This window comes from Pelecanus crispus, chromosome 2 (genome assembly GCF_030463565.1).
Source record: "Pelecanus crispus isolate bPelCri1 chromosome 2, bPelCri1.pri, whole genome shotgun sequence".
Classification (NCBI taxonomy): domain Eukaryota; kingdom Metazoa; phylum Chordata; class Aves; order Pelecaniformes; family Pelecanidae; genus Pelecanus; species Pelecanus crispus.
Window position 1 is genome coordinate 23,251,917 of NC_134644.1, and position 17,485 is coordinate 23,269,401.

The 17,485-nt window shown below is 38.8% G+C and overlaps 1 protein-coding gene across 1 annotated transcript in view; it reads right to left on the reverse strand.

Annotated features, from left to right (window-relative positions):
- LOC104028863 (macrophage mannose receptor 1) overlaps window positions 1–14,507 on the reverse strand; it is a 34,168-nt gene extending 19,661 nt beyond the window's left edge. Inside the window, exons 1-12 of the mRNA XM_075704580.1 lie at window positions 14,450–14,507; window positions 12,171–12,572; window positions 10,822–10,995; window positions 9,173–9,331; window positions 8,148–8,261; window positions 7,537–7,671; window positions 6,444–6,626; window positions 4,643–4,800; window positions 3,886–3,999; window positions 3,446–3,561; window positions 2,991–3,139; window positions 411–610 (exon numbers count right to left, since the gene is read on the reverse strand). Of these exons, the coding sequence (XP_075560695.1) occupies window positions 411–610; window positions 2,991–3,139; window positions 3,446–3,561; window positions 3,886–3,999; window positions 4,643–4,800; window positions 6,444–6,626; window positions 7,537–7,671; window positions 8,148–8,261; window positions 9,173–9,331; window positions 10,822–10,995; window positions 12,171–12,572; window positions 14,450–14,507 (1,962 nt within the window). The remainder of the gene's footprint in view (window positions 1–410; window positions 611–2,990; window positions 3,140–3,445; window positions 3,562–3,885; window positions 4,000–4,642; window positions 4,801–6,443; window positions 6,627–7,536; window positions 7,672–8,147; window positions 8,262–9,172; window positions 9,332–10,821; window positions 10,996–12,170; window positions 12,573–14,449) is intronic.
- Between the last annotated feature and the right edge of the window lie 2,978 nt (window positions 14,508–17,485).

The window sequence follows — 17,485 nt, forward strand, 5'->3', positions numbered from 1 at the left end:
ATACAGCATTTTGACATTGTTCTCTCAATAATTTTGCAAATAATTTTGCAAGTTTTTTCTTGTTTCTTTTTTCTCTTTTCTTTATGTCTTTCTAGGGACTTGATATTTGTGTTCCTCTTCTTCCATTTTCTGCTCCTATTCACTCAACCTCTGGGGCACAAACATCCTCATTTTCTTTCCCGTGTCCTTCTCCCTCCCCTTGTGTCCAATCCCTTCAACCTCATCTTTCTTCCTTAGTTTCTCCCCTCTTGAGGATAATTCCCTGAGATGTTTCGGGGTTTTTGGTTTGTTTGTTTGTTTTCCAATCTCAGATATTACAAAATGAAGATATCACTTCCTTTTTCTCCCCCTGCCCCCACCAAAACCAAGCAATTCAAAGCCTTTCTTCTTTTAACTATTTAGGCACTTACTTTAAAACAGGAACTACTATGGTTGTTTGATACCCAACCTTCAGGGCATGTGGGGACCAGAGCAGTAGTTGGAATAGGTGGAGCTGTTGCACTCTTTGCCCACTGCTTACAGATATATTTTTGCTTTGTCTCACAGTCAAGAACGTCCCATAATCCAGCTGCAGTCCCAGTTCTCATGGCTACACATCCTGGATTACTTCCTTTATGAGAAAAAAGAACCATGTTGAATATTTTATACAATCTAAACTGTTTAATTCTTACCTAAAATCTTTGAGCAGTGGCCATTTGCTTCTTGCCATACAATAACACTTGAATAGCGGAGTTACATTTCAAGTGTTTTTCACACAGGCAAAGAGTAGTATTTTCTGTTTGAGGAGGTCATGATCAGTTCGGGATCCTGCTTTTTTTTATTTTGAATGTCCTACATAATTAATTCTATGGGTAGAAAGTAAGGCTTCATTTGTTTTTGTTTTTTTTTTTTTACAGTGAAAACCTGTGTTTTCACATGAGGACCTCACTCTTACTTACATTAAGCCTGTTTTATATCAGGTAGCATAACCTCAGTCACTAGTGATTTTCATAAAGATGGAAACAAAACCCTCAGGGCATACATAGGGCAGGCATGCAAACCTCGACAGAGACATGATGGAGGTTAACCCGTGATGGGTTTTTTGCTGTAATTTTTTTATATTTTCTCAGTGGGAACCAGAGGTGCATACATCACACAAGATGCAGTCAAATGCACACAATGGGCTTATACAATAGCTTATTTGTGTTCTTTCTTAATTTCCTAAGTATTCTTAACATTTTATTTGCTTTTTGATTCCTGTTGAGCACAGACCTGATGTTTTAATGGATCTGTCTACCATGATGCCAAGAACTGACTCCTGAAATTAAATAGCCAGCTATAAGTCCATCATTTTATGTCAATTCAAGGCATATGTTTGTTCCTATGAGCATCACTCTACCTGCATCAAAGTGTACCTGCCATTTTACTGACCATGCTCAGTTACTTATTCTCCTGAGATCATCCTGCATTTTCCCACAAGCACATCTTCACTATCAGAAATACTTTAGTATCATCAGCAAATCTTGTCACCTCACTATTTCACCTTTTCCAGATTGTCTGTAAATATGTTGAACAGCATGAGTTTTGGCACAGATCATTATGGGACTCTGCTAGTGAACACTCCTCCCCAGCTAAAACCAGCCCCAATAAAAAAAACAAAACAAACAACAAAAAAACCCACCTTCCATTCCCTGCCTTTTGATTAAAATTTTTATTCATGTAAGAGCTTTCCTGCGTCAGGTCAGATTAGCTGAAAGGCTTTTGGTAATTGAGATAGACCACACTATCTCGATTTCCCTTATTCCTATGCTTTTGGCTCCTGTGGGGAGCTCCAGGAGGTCTGTGAGCATGACCTCCCTTTACACAAGCAATTTTACATATCTTTCCCACTATATCTTCTTTATTCTATTCTTTATTACAGATTCAGCTAATTTACCAATGACTCATTGGTCTGTATTTCCCCACATCTCCCTGGAACCATTTTAAAGGTGGCTCCAAATTTGCCTTTTTTCACCCCTTAGCTGTCAAGGCAGTTTTAGCAGGTAGTTACACATTAAAGTGAACAGTTCACTTAATATAACCTTTACAGCTCTTGGATGCTTTTGCAGCTGTGCTTAGTCCTGACTTGCTATTCTTCAGGTCATCTATTTGTTCCATAGTCTATTCTCCTGATATTTCAGCTTGAAATAGACTCTCTGATCATACCCTCACAAAGAAACTTTCCAGCAGAGAAAGCCCGTTTTCTTCCTCAGTGAACACAGATGCAAGGAAACTGATTTTTCTTCACTGTTCCAGACTGATCTCCAAGTGCTCCCTTTATACTCTGAGCATCTGCTGGCACCACAGACTCACTGACAAGCGTTCTTCTCATGACATTTACAGAAGTTTTATTACTCTATGTCTTTGGCATTTTTTTTATTATTTTTATTTTATTTTACATTTTATAACCTTACTGAAGGGTTTTGAGAAAGTTTTCAGACAAATGATCACTAGGAGGGATGTAGTATGTCATGGGGAGAGCAGATTGCCTCATGGCATTTTGAAATCTTGTTTTCTGTGCTTCTGCACAGTATGATCCCATGAATGCAGTTTTCTTAGCATCACAAGTAAAAAAAAAATAATGGTATGATCATTTTTGATACTGTGATTTTGTAATTCTAACTTAAAACCCTTATTACAGTTGCTGTGTTTCAGACTCTTCTCCCAGGCTAACTTTACCACTAGAGGCATGAGTGTGGAACAGTCTCAGGAACTGCCTGTAACTCCTTTTTATCTCTTTGTGAAGATGAGCCAAAAGGTTAATCTTATGGGTAAATATATCAGATGTCCTAATATAAAACTGCAGTTCAAATTGTTCCCTTTGGAATTAAAAGTTGGGGTTTGAGAGCTGCCAGTTCCTGTAAAATATACTGAAGGCTTAAAGCATAAAATTCAGAGGACGTTGCCGATGCAAACCCAAATAGCGACCATGACCTCAGAGAATGCCTACCATCCGCTGTTACGGCACCTACCAGGCATTGCTGCATCCCAGTGCGTGAAGGAGACGGCTTCACCGTTGGCCCACCTGAAAGTGCCTTGGTCCTCCACGTCAGAGAGACCAAGCCAGAAATGTTGCTCAGGCCTCAGCCCGACAAGGCTAGTCAGATAGGCTTGTTCATACCTGTAAAAGGGATCAGAAAGACACAAGTGAAAACAAAGTTATTGGTCCAGATACTACTTGTCTAATCTGACAGTGAATCCTTTTCTCTTTTTTCTTGTTTCAGATTGCGAGAGGACCTTATGCTAGGATTCTGACTCTCTATAAATCAACAAACAAAAGCGAGACTTTTTTGTTGTTTAACTAGAGACCTCATCTGCAACTTAGATAATTTGCTGTTTGACATTGTGTTAGAATTGTAGTTCCAGGAATATTTCAGTACATATAATCTTTACCTATTTAAAAACCAAGGAAAATTCATTATCTTACCTACTTTCAACTGTGGCTAAGTAACCTTTTTCTCCTTCACAAGTGGTGTTTGCTTCTGAAAATGTTGCTGGAACATGCCCAATAAAATAGCAGTAGGTCCCATATCTTCTCCAGCCCTGTAACATGATTTTAGGGTTTCCATAAAACTTTTAAGTAATTGCGATATCATGTATTAAGTGAGCTATACCATTTTGAAATGAATGAAGCACAATAATCATGAAAATTATTAATTAGAAACCTTTTGCTGTGAAATTACAGATTCCTTCCAAGAAGTTTCTGTAAATGGCTTTCTAAAGTTTAAAGTAACTGAGAGAGAGACACTTCATAATAAATAAGAACAAAAAAAATCTATATGTAAATAATATAAATAATTCTAGATGATTCTCAGACAGGGTATTTATTTCATCTGGGAAATTGATGTTCCATTCGCATATACTTACTTTTTTGCAACCTGCACCAGTAATTTCCTTGTCTCCAGATATTTGTGATATAGGTTTTCTTTTACAAATGTAGCCAGCTTTCTTCTCACAGACATAGTCTGCCCAATAGCCATCCTGTGGCAGGAAAAAGAATGAAACAACGAGATTAAGGTGAATAATTTCTTTCTTTGTAATGAAAACGATTCATTTTCTTTTTCCTTTAATTTTGAAACAGAAATGTTTTTTTTTTTCATTTTCCCCTAGTTGATAACAAAAATAAATCTGCTCACATTCAGTGAAATAGTAGGCTGGGCTATAGTAGTACAGCTATGGCTTGTAGTGATAAGAAGGGATGAGGGTGCAGGCAGCTGGTCCCCGACCTGTTCTGCACGGCTCTGCACAGGCAGTTGGGCCATGCAGGGATGGGCAAATGAGCAGGCACAAAGGAGGCAGCAGAGATCCCCACGTGCCATCATTACCACCAGAGGAAAAGGAGCAGGAGAATGTACTCAGACTACATTCAGAGACCTGTTTTATAGCCCTAATAATTTCATTGGTGAGTTTCAGATGAACTTAAAGAGAAAATTTCATCAGTGATGCAGTAATGCTTTCATTTTACTTTTTCTTTTCTTTAATAAAAGGTCATATTTAACCTCATCCTTTGTCCCCACATCCCTTTTTCTGGCCCTAGCCAGTTGCTGAAATAGTGGGGCACATTATTCTTATATTAAGAAGTTAGTTTCCATATTAAAGCAAAATATGTATTGAATAATGTTACCTGGCCCTTGATCAGTACGCAGTCTTCTGGCCTGTTGTTTGTGGTGGATGGCTCTCCCACGTGCCATTTTGTGTACGTCACTGGTGCACCATCGCTCCATTCAAAATACATTTGAACCTTATGATCATTCAGCCCAATCCATAGCTTGTCTGTTGGCTCTAAAACATGGAAACACAGAACTAGAAAAGACCTCTTACACCACTGCATCCTTTTCACAGCACCCTCAAGCTCTAGAACATATAATCTCTTTCATAAATTTACGAAACTTAAAATTATTTAGTGTGTAGCATGATCATTTTGTAAATAAATATTTTCACATAGGTATTAGAATAAAGACAGTATGCTTTGGAAAATTAGGCTGTAATGAAATCCCTGCACTGGATCAAAAAATTTTGCTTCTTTTCCTCATAGCAGTGGGAGAAGAGTAAATTACCAGCCTAAAGCTAACACACTATGGTGGTATGATAGAACTGTGTGAATAGTTAACTTTTTAGGTTCTGTTGCGCTGGTCAGATTTTAAAATACTGGGCTTTATGTAACTTGAAGCATGAATGTTTTAAGCTTCTTTCAACAGAATGAAGAAAGCAGAGAAACCCCATAAGCCCAGCTCCCCAGTCCCAGATCAATTGTTTAGGCAATAAGTAAAATTAGAGTTTCAACAGCATCCAAAACTCAGCAGGGGAAGGCTGTCAGTAACTGGATCTAACTTGGAGGCTGGCCCTGCTCCAAGCTGAGTCTGGACCAAATGACCTCTGGAGTTCCTTCTGGCCTAAATGAGTGTATGATCCTATGGTTTTAGGCATTCTTAATGAAAGAAAAGCAAGAAAACTGAAAGGTAAATTTAGGTGGCATTCGCAAAAATGAGAAAGAAAGGAAGATACAGAAGGATATTCACAATTTCTTCAGTAGTCACTAAACTGCGATGTATGATACCAGAATCAAAAAGTATAAGAAAACAAAAATATCTCCCTGTGTGGTTGGACACTAAGCTGACAAATTACTCTTTCTGAAGAAAGAAGTTTTTGGGTTTTAATATCTTCCACTTTTTCAATAGTTAATTAAGGCTTTCACTACCTCTAAGCATGAAAAAAAAGCAAATAGTTAACAGGGGCAAAACGTAGCACATGTCCACAGACTCTTCACCACTTTTCTGCCAGGGATATTAAAAAAGCCATGGTGAGACCACGCTGACATGTTAGATCCAGTGACCCGAGTACAGTTCTTTAAGGCAGCCCAGGCAATTCCACAGCTTGCTGCCTGGAAACCACCTTGGCTAGCTTTGCTGATCTTTTCCATCTGGCAGTGTAGAGAGCTAAACTTTCTTTAGTGGGTTTCTTCCATCATTGCTGCAGAGACCTGTGAACTTGCTGTTCTGGGTGCTGGTTGACCACAAGATGCAGAGAATGACTTAAAGACACACTGTAAGTTCCCCAAATGCACAGAAAACAGTACAAACACGTTGTTTTTCCATAAAAAGCATTCTTTCAAAGCAGAAGTTATATTTCATAATTCTTTCACTAAGAAAGCTTCTCAATGAGATGACTGATGCCCTTCTACCCTCATGCAAAGCAAAGCACAAGTCAAGACATTTGAGTAAATGTGCAAGCTGCAGCACAGAAGGCGGCATCCGTTTTGAAGCAGAAAGGAAAGCACTGCACCAGCCTAACGCCACTGGACCTCTGGTTCCTTGCATGTATTTGGCTGCAGTGTTTCATGTTAATTCGATTGCTGCATCTCAATTCAGCTAGCTGGTGCTTCTTACATGCAGACAAAGGCAAAAGCACTCCCTGGAAACACTCACTGTACCCAAGCTGAGACACCACAAAGCTGTGCTCCTCAAGGCTTTGGATGCTGGCCAGGTGACTCCCTTCCTTCTGACAAGAGCTCAAAGCTTCTTCCCATCCTTTGGTCTCCCTGAAGATCTTGTAGCAGTGATCTACATATGGTACCCATCCGTCTGGGCAAGTAACAGTCCCAATGTCAGCTAGGAACAAATATCAGTGTTTTACAGGAGTTCAGATGCCATGCAAGGGACATGACACTGAAAATATTTTCACTTATTCTCTGCAAAAGTTCTAAACCAGGACTTTTCTTTGGAAATTCTCATTATAAGGAAATGATGGACACAAAACATAGTAAACATAAATATGATTCTAAATCTGGCAATTCTTAGCTTAGAAAAGGAAAGCTTTTTAAAACAAATATTATTTAATAAAAATTCTAAGGTTCTGATATAATCAGATGTCTGTAACAATTTTAATTGGTACTAATTAATAATTAATGCATCGATTCATTAATTAATGTATTAATAATTAATAACAATGTATTAATTTTAACAGCTTCTGTATTACTTAGTAATTATTTGTCAGATAAGAGAAATCAGAAATTATTTGCACCTAACATAGAATGCTTATGAATTTTTAAAAGTTGAAGTCTATTGATAGAGTCATCTAGACAGATTTACAACTAAACATGTACTTAGGGAAACACCAACAGGAAAATCTTTATACACTTAAAATATCTTTTATCTTTGCAATGTATTGATCTTTCTTCCTTTTGCTTGTTTTTACTAATGTCCCTCTTCTGAAAAATATTTTTTTCTTTGTTCTCCCTTTTCATGCTCAGTAGTGTGTGTATTCAAAGAGGAGACCTTACTACCAAAATACGGACAGATGGGACAAGTTGGGCGTTCTTTGCTTTTACTTGTTTCATTCTTCGTGTTGTGGAACTGGAAATCAGCCTAGAAAGGGTGCAATGGTTGTAAAAAGCAAACCAGATAAACAAGAAATAGTTTCTATTGCTAATAAAATTCTCCTGCTCATCTTTGTCAGTGTGAATGCCAAGGAATTCAGGTAACAGCTTCTACTTTTAATTAGCAACTTATATCAACATACCTGAGAGAACCAGGGTAAAGTTTCTTTTCTTACAAATGTAACCAAGTTTCTGATCACATTCCCAATTTTGCCATTTAGCTTTTGTTTCAGGATTCAAAACCACACAGAGTTTTGCAGATTCTGGAGAGGGACTTCCTTTGGGAAATGTACAGGAAAAAAAAAGTGAACTTTTCTGAGAGGCAAATAGAGTTCTAAGCTCTAAAATGCACAGGAGAAATCACTAATGAGTGAAGTGAGAGCCCCAAAGATCATGTCTTTCCCAGCTTTGGCAAGAACCGAGGTAGGTCTCTGGTAGTGGGAATGTCTGTATGAAATGTAGTATCATTTAGGTGGATATGAACATGTAACCAGTTTTGTTGCTAGAGGCAAGAAATGGAAGATCATATATTTTTGGGAAAGACAGCATTTCTTTCAGAGCTAAAATATTTTTTGCAATAGACAGATGCTTCTGGCTTATATTGCTGTAGAAAAAAGCTTTTTCTAAAGCTAAAGCAAGAAAAGCTAAAATAAATATCTCATGGTATATCTATCCGATAATAGAATTTAAAGCAGTATTTGAGGTATGTATATTTTTTGTTCAGAAATACAGAACTGAACAAAGTCACAGCTACCTGGAGCCCAGTTTAAGTACTGGAAAGGGCTGCCTCCGATCCACTCCCACCCACTCCTCAAGTTCAGTCTGTTGAGTCCAATCCACAGTGCAGAATCTGTACCTTCTGTTAACTCTAAGCAAACAAAAGAAGATAAATGATTTTGTAAATCTCTTTTTTATTAGTAATAGTCACTAATAATGTCTCTAGGAAGACTTAAAATTCTTAAATGTCTAACTACAAATATCTTTAGATACTGAGAGATAACTGATAAATTGAAATATGCTGAAGCTTTGATTACTGTAAAAAGCAAGCAAATAACCCCCTCTCTTATTCTATCACCTAATGCAAAATGAGCACAAATGAGGTGCCACAGAGTATATCCAAAATGAAAGTGTTTCTGTAAAATAGGCTAAATTCTGTACAACATTGGACTTAACTATTTAAGTAGAAATATTGGTACGTTGAGAGTATAAGCAATAATAGTAAAGCTCTTAGAAGTTAGATTCATCATTAAAAATAACAAGAGAGAGTTTCTTCCACACCATTCTTCCAGCAATACATTGGTGGGTAGGTAGAGCCACGATCTGGGATTATGAATAACTGATATTTTTCAGTTTGTCTAATGAATGAAAAAAACAGATGTCAAACTGCATTTGACACAAAACACATCTTTCTTTTGGCACAAAGATACCTCTTTTCTCTTGTTTTCAATTTGTTTTAAAGGTTCCTCTTGACCAAAAATGAAACTTTCATTTACTTTTCAGAATTTTTTTTCCACTTGGGGGGGAAAAAAAACATTAATGAAGTTTTAATATAAGATAACATTTTTAGATAGAAATTCAAACTGTTACACTTGCAGGATGCTGGAATACTTTGAATTCTGTTTAAACTTGCTAGTGATTGCAAATTCTAAAAGATTTTGTTTACTTACTCATGCATATTTACGTCCATAGACATTAACCAAAACCATACTAAATAGTCTTTAGCTGTGGTGATGGACTGAACAGATCCTGAATAAGTCAGGGTTTGCTTTACTTCCTTACCTTTAAGGTATATTTGTTCGTGAATGTCTGTGATACTCAACAATTCTGCATTTTGCTGCTGACAGCTCTTCCTGGCTTGGTGCCATGTGAGAGCCGATTCAGAGTTTATTTGGTAGTGGACATTTGTTAACTGATCCGTAGTCCAGGTGGTATCTTTATCTGTGGAGAAAATAATTATTTTGGGGGTGATAGCAACTCACCCACAGAAAAATGAATTGCAGGTTCTTGTTAGGCATGGCAGTCTCATTAAATGCCACCTGTGCTGTTCTTTCAAGAGCACTGAAAATGTTATGAGCAGGATGGGGAAGGACATAGTTAAGGCCTGTAAACTGACAGGTAGAGCTGGCAAATACGGAATTGCTACAAGGGAAGTGATTGCACAGAAAAATATATTGCATGGAGTGCTGTGGCTGAAATCCTCGGTGAAATCTATAAAAAGATATGGAACTTCTCCTCCGTCTCTTTCTGGACAGCAGTTCCCACCGAGAGCTGTGAGAACCTGCTCTAGACCTGAATTTAGCATCAAAACAGTTCTTAGATAAATACCCCCTTGCAAAGAGCTGCTGGATGTGCCTGTCACACAGCTTCGGAGCCTGGGCACCATGATGGTGCTGAGCTGCATTGTGCTCCTCTTCTGATTACCTTTGCATCTTTGGTCTGTTGAAGATCTATACATGCTAACCAAGCACAATGCAAAACTGAATCAGATATTTGATTATTCCCAGAAGTCACTATGAAGTTGAATTAAAAAAAAAGAACTGAGAGCTGGGACTGGCTTTCGAAAGCTTTGAAAATTGTTCATTGACCCTACGTCACATGCCTTTTGGGCTCAGTGTCCTAGGTATCTTTGTAGGGACCCAGAAAGCATATTTGACTATGGATTTGAACCACACCAAAAGCACATTTTGAATCAACTAGAGTAAAGGGCTGTTTTAATAATAAAAGACATAATGTTGAACCGGAGCAATGGGGAGGAATATAGGGGAAAGCTGAGAAGTGTCAGGAGGAGTCTTCAACACCTTGAATGCAAAACTCCCCTGTCAAGAACAAGGCCATAAAGGGAGATGGAGGGGGAAGTGACCACGGAAATGGAAAACAGTTTTCAGAAGGTGACTGAAGATGTAGAGAAATGCCAGGGATGGGAGGCAGTTGTCAGAACGGGTGGAAAGACTGCTTCCCAGGCAACATGAATAGGGCTTAATAGCATGGATAAAAGGATGCATTCCACTTAAGTAAAAAAATATTCACATGACAATCATGCAGACTGAAACGTTAACTTCATCATTAATCTTCCCACAGCACTCATTTTTGTGCCCACATCCATCGCAGTGGGGGTCCTCAGAGAAGGGCTGTACAATGGTGACGGCACACATCTTGGCTGGGAAACAGTGAGGAACTCAAAATTATCGTGCTGCTCAGCAACACCCCCACAATTAGTGGGAACTGCATGCTGGTTTACTCTTCAGTCGCACTTTTCTCCACATCTTTATGCAACATGTTATTTCCTTGCACAGAGAGGATGTGGCAATACATCATATACTAAAATACATTCTTGTAAACTATGCGTTACTATAAAGACGTTCGTATTCTGCTAGTGCTGGTTTGCCAATACCCCACTGAGGTGAACTGCATGGGAAGGGGTAATTTACCTTTTGACGGGCAAAATCCGTATCGCTGGTCTGTGTCATAGTCTGCAGTGGTTGCACACCAGAGCCGGCCATCTGGCCGGCCAGCGTCTGTGCACTCGGCATACCATCGCTTATTGTACATGAAAGGGAACACACAGGGTGCCCCAAAAGCGTTTCCTAGCAGGGTAAAGGTCTCTGAGAAGACAAAATGATAAAGATAGTATGGAAAACAATAGATGAATGTAAACTGTGAAAAATGTGAAGCCTGTGCTAATAGCTGAATTGCATCTCACAGTGCTTGCCATGTTACCTTTACCAAAACCACAACAAAATTCCTTTCAACACTTTTTCAGACTTAAGCTGCTGACATATGTTTTAGAGCGGTGCTATTCTGATGTAAAGTAATATTTTATAAACACAACTAGTTAGTTTTTTGTTCTGACCGAGATGATTTTACAAACTTAGTGAGGCTCCAGAGCTCTACCCCATGATGCTACTATTTTAAACAATGTTAATATTTATATAAAATGTGCAAGAGGAGGAACTAATATTTAGAAGTCCTACTTCCTGGAAAAAGTAAACATCAGGTTAGACAATCCATCTCTGGGTTTATTCCAGTGACAATTTCAGTATTTCACATAGAGTGGAGCAGCTCCCACACACAAGGCTCAGAGTTTAATACTTCAAATATCCTGTGAGATGGCTTTTAGAGCATTCATTCTGGATGTGGGAAAGCCATTCAGAACAATTAGACTTCAGCTAATCACAAAGGGTAATTGCACTGCTAATTATAATTATTCCATGAGCATCCTCATCTGCTGAGTCACAAAAGCCACACTTCCTCCACCTACACTGGTACTTCCAGCCCTTTTTCAGCTCACCCATATTGTGCTTCTTTCTTGAGGATGTGATTTCTTTTTCATCTTGCTGTATAAGAAACTTATCAGTGTTTATATTCTCTATTAACAATGTAGTGACACAGTGCAATGAGCAATAGTGACTTCAGAGAATACTTATATACAGTATAAGAGTAAGTAAGTGTGTATATATGTATATACTAATATATAATGTATATTTAGAGAATATAGAGAGAGTATATATAATACTTATAATACCTGCAATACTAATATACTATAATACGTATACTAAAATACTGTGTATATTATATAATATATAAATATATATATGTATATAATACATACTTGGCCACAAATGTGACATTAAATTCAAGGCTAACTCCCTCAGTACACCAATTTTCTAAAACTCTGATGGTCACTGAAGGAATCAGAATAGTCAAAACCAAAGGTCCAAAACACTCTAATACTCACAAAGAAAGTAGTGCAAAGGATGAAAGAATCAATTTTCTGTACCTTCATATCCCCAGGAACATAAAACATCCATGGCCCCATAGACCTTCCACTTATTCTTTGCACTCAGCCCCTTGTTTAACAAAACATTATCATGTTCTTCATTGCCAGGACCAAAAAACAAATCTTCTCCTTGGACTGCAAGGATGCTTTCATTTCTGCATTCCCACCACTGGAGCTCACTTGTTTGATTACACGGATACAGGGCGATCACAGCTCGATCCTCCTTTGATGGCACCCCCAGGCATAGGTTCAGTCTCACACTCATAAGCTGATGATCAGTGATCCACCTGAATTTTTGTGATTCATTGTCTTGATGGCAAGTGGCAGTTCTAACTGACTGTGTGATAGACACCTGAAGACAGAGCTTGTTGACTTTATTATATATTAAAAATGTTTCAATGTCTGTAAAACAAAACAATACATAGTAAATAGTATAGAATATATGTATAGTGGATATGTGACATGATTCTGCTTCCCATTCACATGAACAAGGAGTCACTGCGTTCATATCAGATAAAAACAAGATGGTTTTGAAGAGTCCAGTACAACATCAATTTTACTGATTAAAAAGCAATAAGGTAGACAATACGATATGTATTTCATTATTATATGTCACCATACTGTGGGTCAGTTGCAGTCAGCAGCATAAGCAGAGCTGAGCACAGTTTGTTGGATTGATTTGCATCCGTCACATGAATCCCCTCAACCACACTACCATTACTATTACCCCGTTTCCATCTATCCTCAGATGCATGGCCTTTTAGACCTCTGACCTCTACAAACTTTCCTCACCCTGCCACATCTTACATGTCTCCTAGTGGGGTCACAGCCACCTTTGCTGAGCCATTTGTCTCCCCACTCCTAAATCCACATTTCCTTTCCTTTCACTGTATAAATGTGGGTGAACACCTCTGGGCCTCACAGGGGGTACTCTGGGCTCATTGGCCTTGCTGACCTGCAGTACATACTATGAGCCATTGAATGTAAAACTAGTAATGATGTTGGGAAACCAATCACAGTCCAAGAAGTAGCAAGGACTGGGTAGTAGTGGCGTCTGACCAACACTTGGCAATGTGGAAAGGCTGGTGGAAGTTAGAAGGCCCACCTCTACCAGAAATTGGGTCCCTACCTCCAGGTAGTTTCTCTGATCATGTCTACAGTATTGGCTCCAATGTGAAGTAGAAGTAGCTGAGCTAATTTCAGCCCTACAGTGAGTTTATCAGTAGCAGTAGTGAATCATGACTATGAATTTGTTCTGCTGCTTTGTGGTGTACTTTGTGACCCACCTGGTTGTCTTTCTCTCCAAAGCTTGTGGGATTCATAACCAATTTTAGTCCCTGATACATCTCTTGATCACTGGGCATCATATTTAATTCAAATGTATGTAAAAAGCTAAAGAAATTTCATTAAAAAGCCTGCAAAAAGTCAAACTCAATTTACTTGGTAATATACAGTACACTGAAAATAATTATTCTGGCCTGCAGTGATACCATGGGTGACTAAAAAGAACCACCACATACTCTGAGGCAATCCGTAACAGTTTTACTCAGGAGTTACAAAGCTAAAAGGATTTAATCGTAAACATTCAGGTCTCCAGAAGCCATCTGTTTAACACCTACAATAGAAATGCACCTAAAGGGATGGCAATAGTATTGTCACTGCAATTCTACAACTTTCCTAAATTTAATCCAACTTTATTTCACAAAAATTTTACTTTATCCACTTTATCAACGTCAGTGAATTCAGTGAGTCTGTTCAAAAGACTGAATGAAAATAATCCTCTTTATAAGCACTAAGTCTCTCTGGATTCCACAGCCATCATCTGTGAACATCTTAATGTCCTACAAATAATTCCACATTTCACCACTCCTGAAGTTTTTCCTGCCTGATTTTGCTAACCAATACCCAGACACAGACAGCTTAAAAATCAGAACACAGAAGTAAAGATTAAAAAAAAAAAAAAAAAAAAAAAAAAGACATTTAAACATATCTCATTATTTTCTTAGGTCTGGTCTTCTGGGGTTATTGAAATGATAGTGCCACTATATATGAATAAAGCCATTAAAAATTCAGTCTTTGCTTCCTTCTCTATCCATTTCTTTTTTCTGTTAGATCTTGCCCTTGCCTCTTGCCTGCCATTAAGAGGCTCCCTATCTATACGTCCCAAACTAATAATGTACATACATATAGGCACAGAACCACAAATCACCCAGAAATGCCAGAGGACTTGGAAGCACTTTCACAGACACCTTTACAGGAGGCAAGCAGGAGGCACTTACCCGCCAGCTGCAAAGCACTGTGAACAAGAGAAAGAACAAGCAAGAACCTGGAGAACATAATAATAAATGCTGTTTTCCTTTCTTCCCTTCACCAAAAGCTGGATGATGAGAGTTGCTGGCAATAAAGTCCTGCTGAAGAGAGGACAGTGACTGACCAGACAGTGACTGCTCAGTTTTGAATGCTGGGTCGTTGGATAGAAAGCTCTGACTGCTAAATAAGGAAATATTCTGTCACATGCCACATTTCAAAAAAGCAAGACCACACAGCACAAATTTTGCCTTCAGAAAAGAACAGCTTCTTACTGAGGGAAAACCATGCTGCCTTGGGAAAGCAGGTGATACACAGAAGGTTATATCTCAATACTTTCCTGCTCCCTCTCCTGAAGAGACATCTGGGAAGCTCATGGGGGATCAAATCAGCAGTGAAATAACAAAGGCAGAAGCTCAGCCTTAGCTTTTAAATCTTACACCTTAATTGCACAGTGAAAAAATACCATCAGGAAATCATATCAGTCTCATATTTTCATGTGTGACATGAGACAGGGTTGAATTTTAGAGGATTTAAGTGAAATTCACCCTGCAGGACATTATAAATATTTCTTCCCTTCTAAATGAGATTGCCATTGTCCTACTGAACTTCATTTCTGCATAAATGCAGCTAGGAGACCAACACCCAAAGCTACCTGAAAAATGGCTTATTTTAAGAACAGTCCCCACTTTTCTTGTGAAGTAGGTCAATCTTGTCAGACAATCATGCCAAGAGCCAGCCACAATTTCAGGAAATGCCATGTATCTCTTCTTACCCAAATCACAGAGCAAGCACTCAGGAGTTTGGTTTCCAAACATATAGGTGGAAACCTGAAAGAAACAACACCCTTCTCCCAACCACTATAGACTGCCCCTGTAATTGCATAAAGGCCTGACTTTATCACAGTAGATTTTTACCGTGGAAATATTTTGTTTTGTTTAGAAAAACTGCTAAATGGAAAAAACAATCTGTGGTGTGAAAAATAGTATTTGAAATGTATTAACATTTGTTCAGCACCTGTAGCAAAGAGGTGATAGCAAGGAAATTTGGCATCATCTCCTGTTTGTTGCCAAGATGATTGCATTTCCTACATACAGAGTTTGTTCCTACTTGGCTGCTCAGCAGAAAGAGAATGCAAGAAAGACAGTTAGTTCCCTGAGAAAGTCTACAGGATTAAAATAAAAAGGAGAAATTCAATTGTGAAATAAGAAATTACAGAGAAATGCTAGGTAGAGATGTTAGGAAGTTACAGGCAAAATTAACTGAATTTTATTTTTCAGATTATGACAAAATATACTAACAACAACAATAAAGTCAACAACTTTTTCTGGAAAAGACATTTCTAGAACTTTTTTTTTTTTTTTAACATAAGTCTCTTAGTCAGCTTCCAAAGACCTTGCCTAGAAAGAGCGAAAGTTTTCTTTGGCCTGAAATGATTTGTCTTAGACTAACAGCATTTCCTTACAGCGTGTGGTCTATTTATATAAAAGATACATTGTCATCTATATTGTCAGGAGTTTTAACAGCCTTGTTTTATTCTGGAGCTCGTATGGCACAAGGCCAAGAGGAATTCCACTTTCTTCTCAGTTGGACATTGTGCAATAACAAAGAAGCAAAAAGGGAACTGTCCCTTTTCTTCACCCTCCTCTGCTCCTCAAGCCACACCAGAGCCAACTGCAACCTGGCAGTAAAACAAACATTGGTTCGTTAAGAAAAAACAAGCACTTGACAGGAATCCCTTCAGCCAGGTTGCAGACCAGTTTTAGGGCTAAAATATGAACAATTTGTACTGCGTTCTTGATACTCCAAACACAGGTTGTGCACTTGCACCTTTCCTCGTATGGCCAGTACTGTGAATTACGGGGTGCTGTGCTGGTTCCTGGAAAGAGGTGGCTGCTCAAAGGCTGTCAAAATCCCTGAGGCCAGCCTCCAAGGAAGAGCAGAGCCAGAAGAGCAAACTTCACTATGTCACCTGCACCTGACACCTCCTGATCACCATGAGCCTCAGGGAGCACCATGCAGGAGGTGGCACTGCCTTCTTGCTCCTTTGCACCTCAGAAATCTGGCAATGTCAGGCACCTTCATCTCACCACAGGTGTAGCTCCAGTGCAAGCTGCATCCAGCCATGAAGTGCAGGTTGGCCAGTCCCAATCTGGAAGGTCAGAAGCTGGGCTAAAAGCAAAGCTGCACTCCCTGGCATGAATTTAGCCAATTCTCTGTTACTTCAAATTCAATTGCTAGACCTACATCCTAGACACTAATCTCATAAAGATATTACCCATAGTGTAAAAGCTGACTTGCTAAGGATTCCCTGGAAATCCTACTAAGTTCATTAAACAGGTGGGAGGTAACATGCAATGGTTGCTTTGCAGGTGATAATTCACCAGTTGCTGATGCCAGGTGTTCGCAGACAGCTACAGTGACATAAAAAGACCCATGAAGTGCTTTGGAATCCTTCAAGAGCAAAGATTCTTTAGGGTCTGCTCTGCTGAAAGAGCACTTCCCGCCAGGGTAGGTCTCCCCATGCACTCCACTGCAGTGCCTGAGAGCAGCTGATGAACTCCTGCACCTGCAGACCAGCCCCAGCCCTTGGGGACTGATTGCAAGGGGATTGCTCTCATGGATTATAGCATTAATTGGCCTTGCTGTGCCACATTTAGTTGAATATTTCGATATAGAGGTGAGCCTGCTGTTTTTGTAGTCACATTCTAGCAAGAGGGATAGATATTGTTTGCCATCGTTCATAACCTTTCTCATTCAGGCTGATAAAGAGATCAGTTTTTATTTATTGTCAGCTGCTCAGTTTATCAAAAGTTCAGACAATAAAATCCACACAGGTCAAAATAAGAACTAGCTTAGGGAAACATACCCTTGGACTGAAAAAAAACATGCCTATTGCATTAATTTGCTTGACTTTTGTACATACCTAGTGAAAGCAACCACAAAGCATGGAGTAATCAAGCAGAAAGGCAACTTCATCATGAAAGGGAAAACAGAAAGATTTCCCT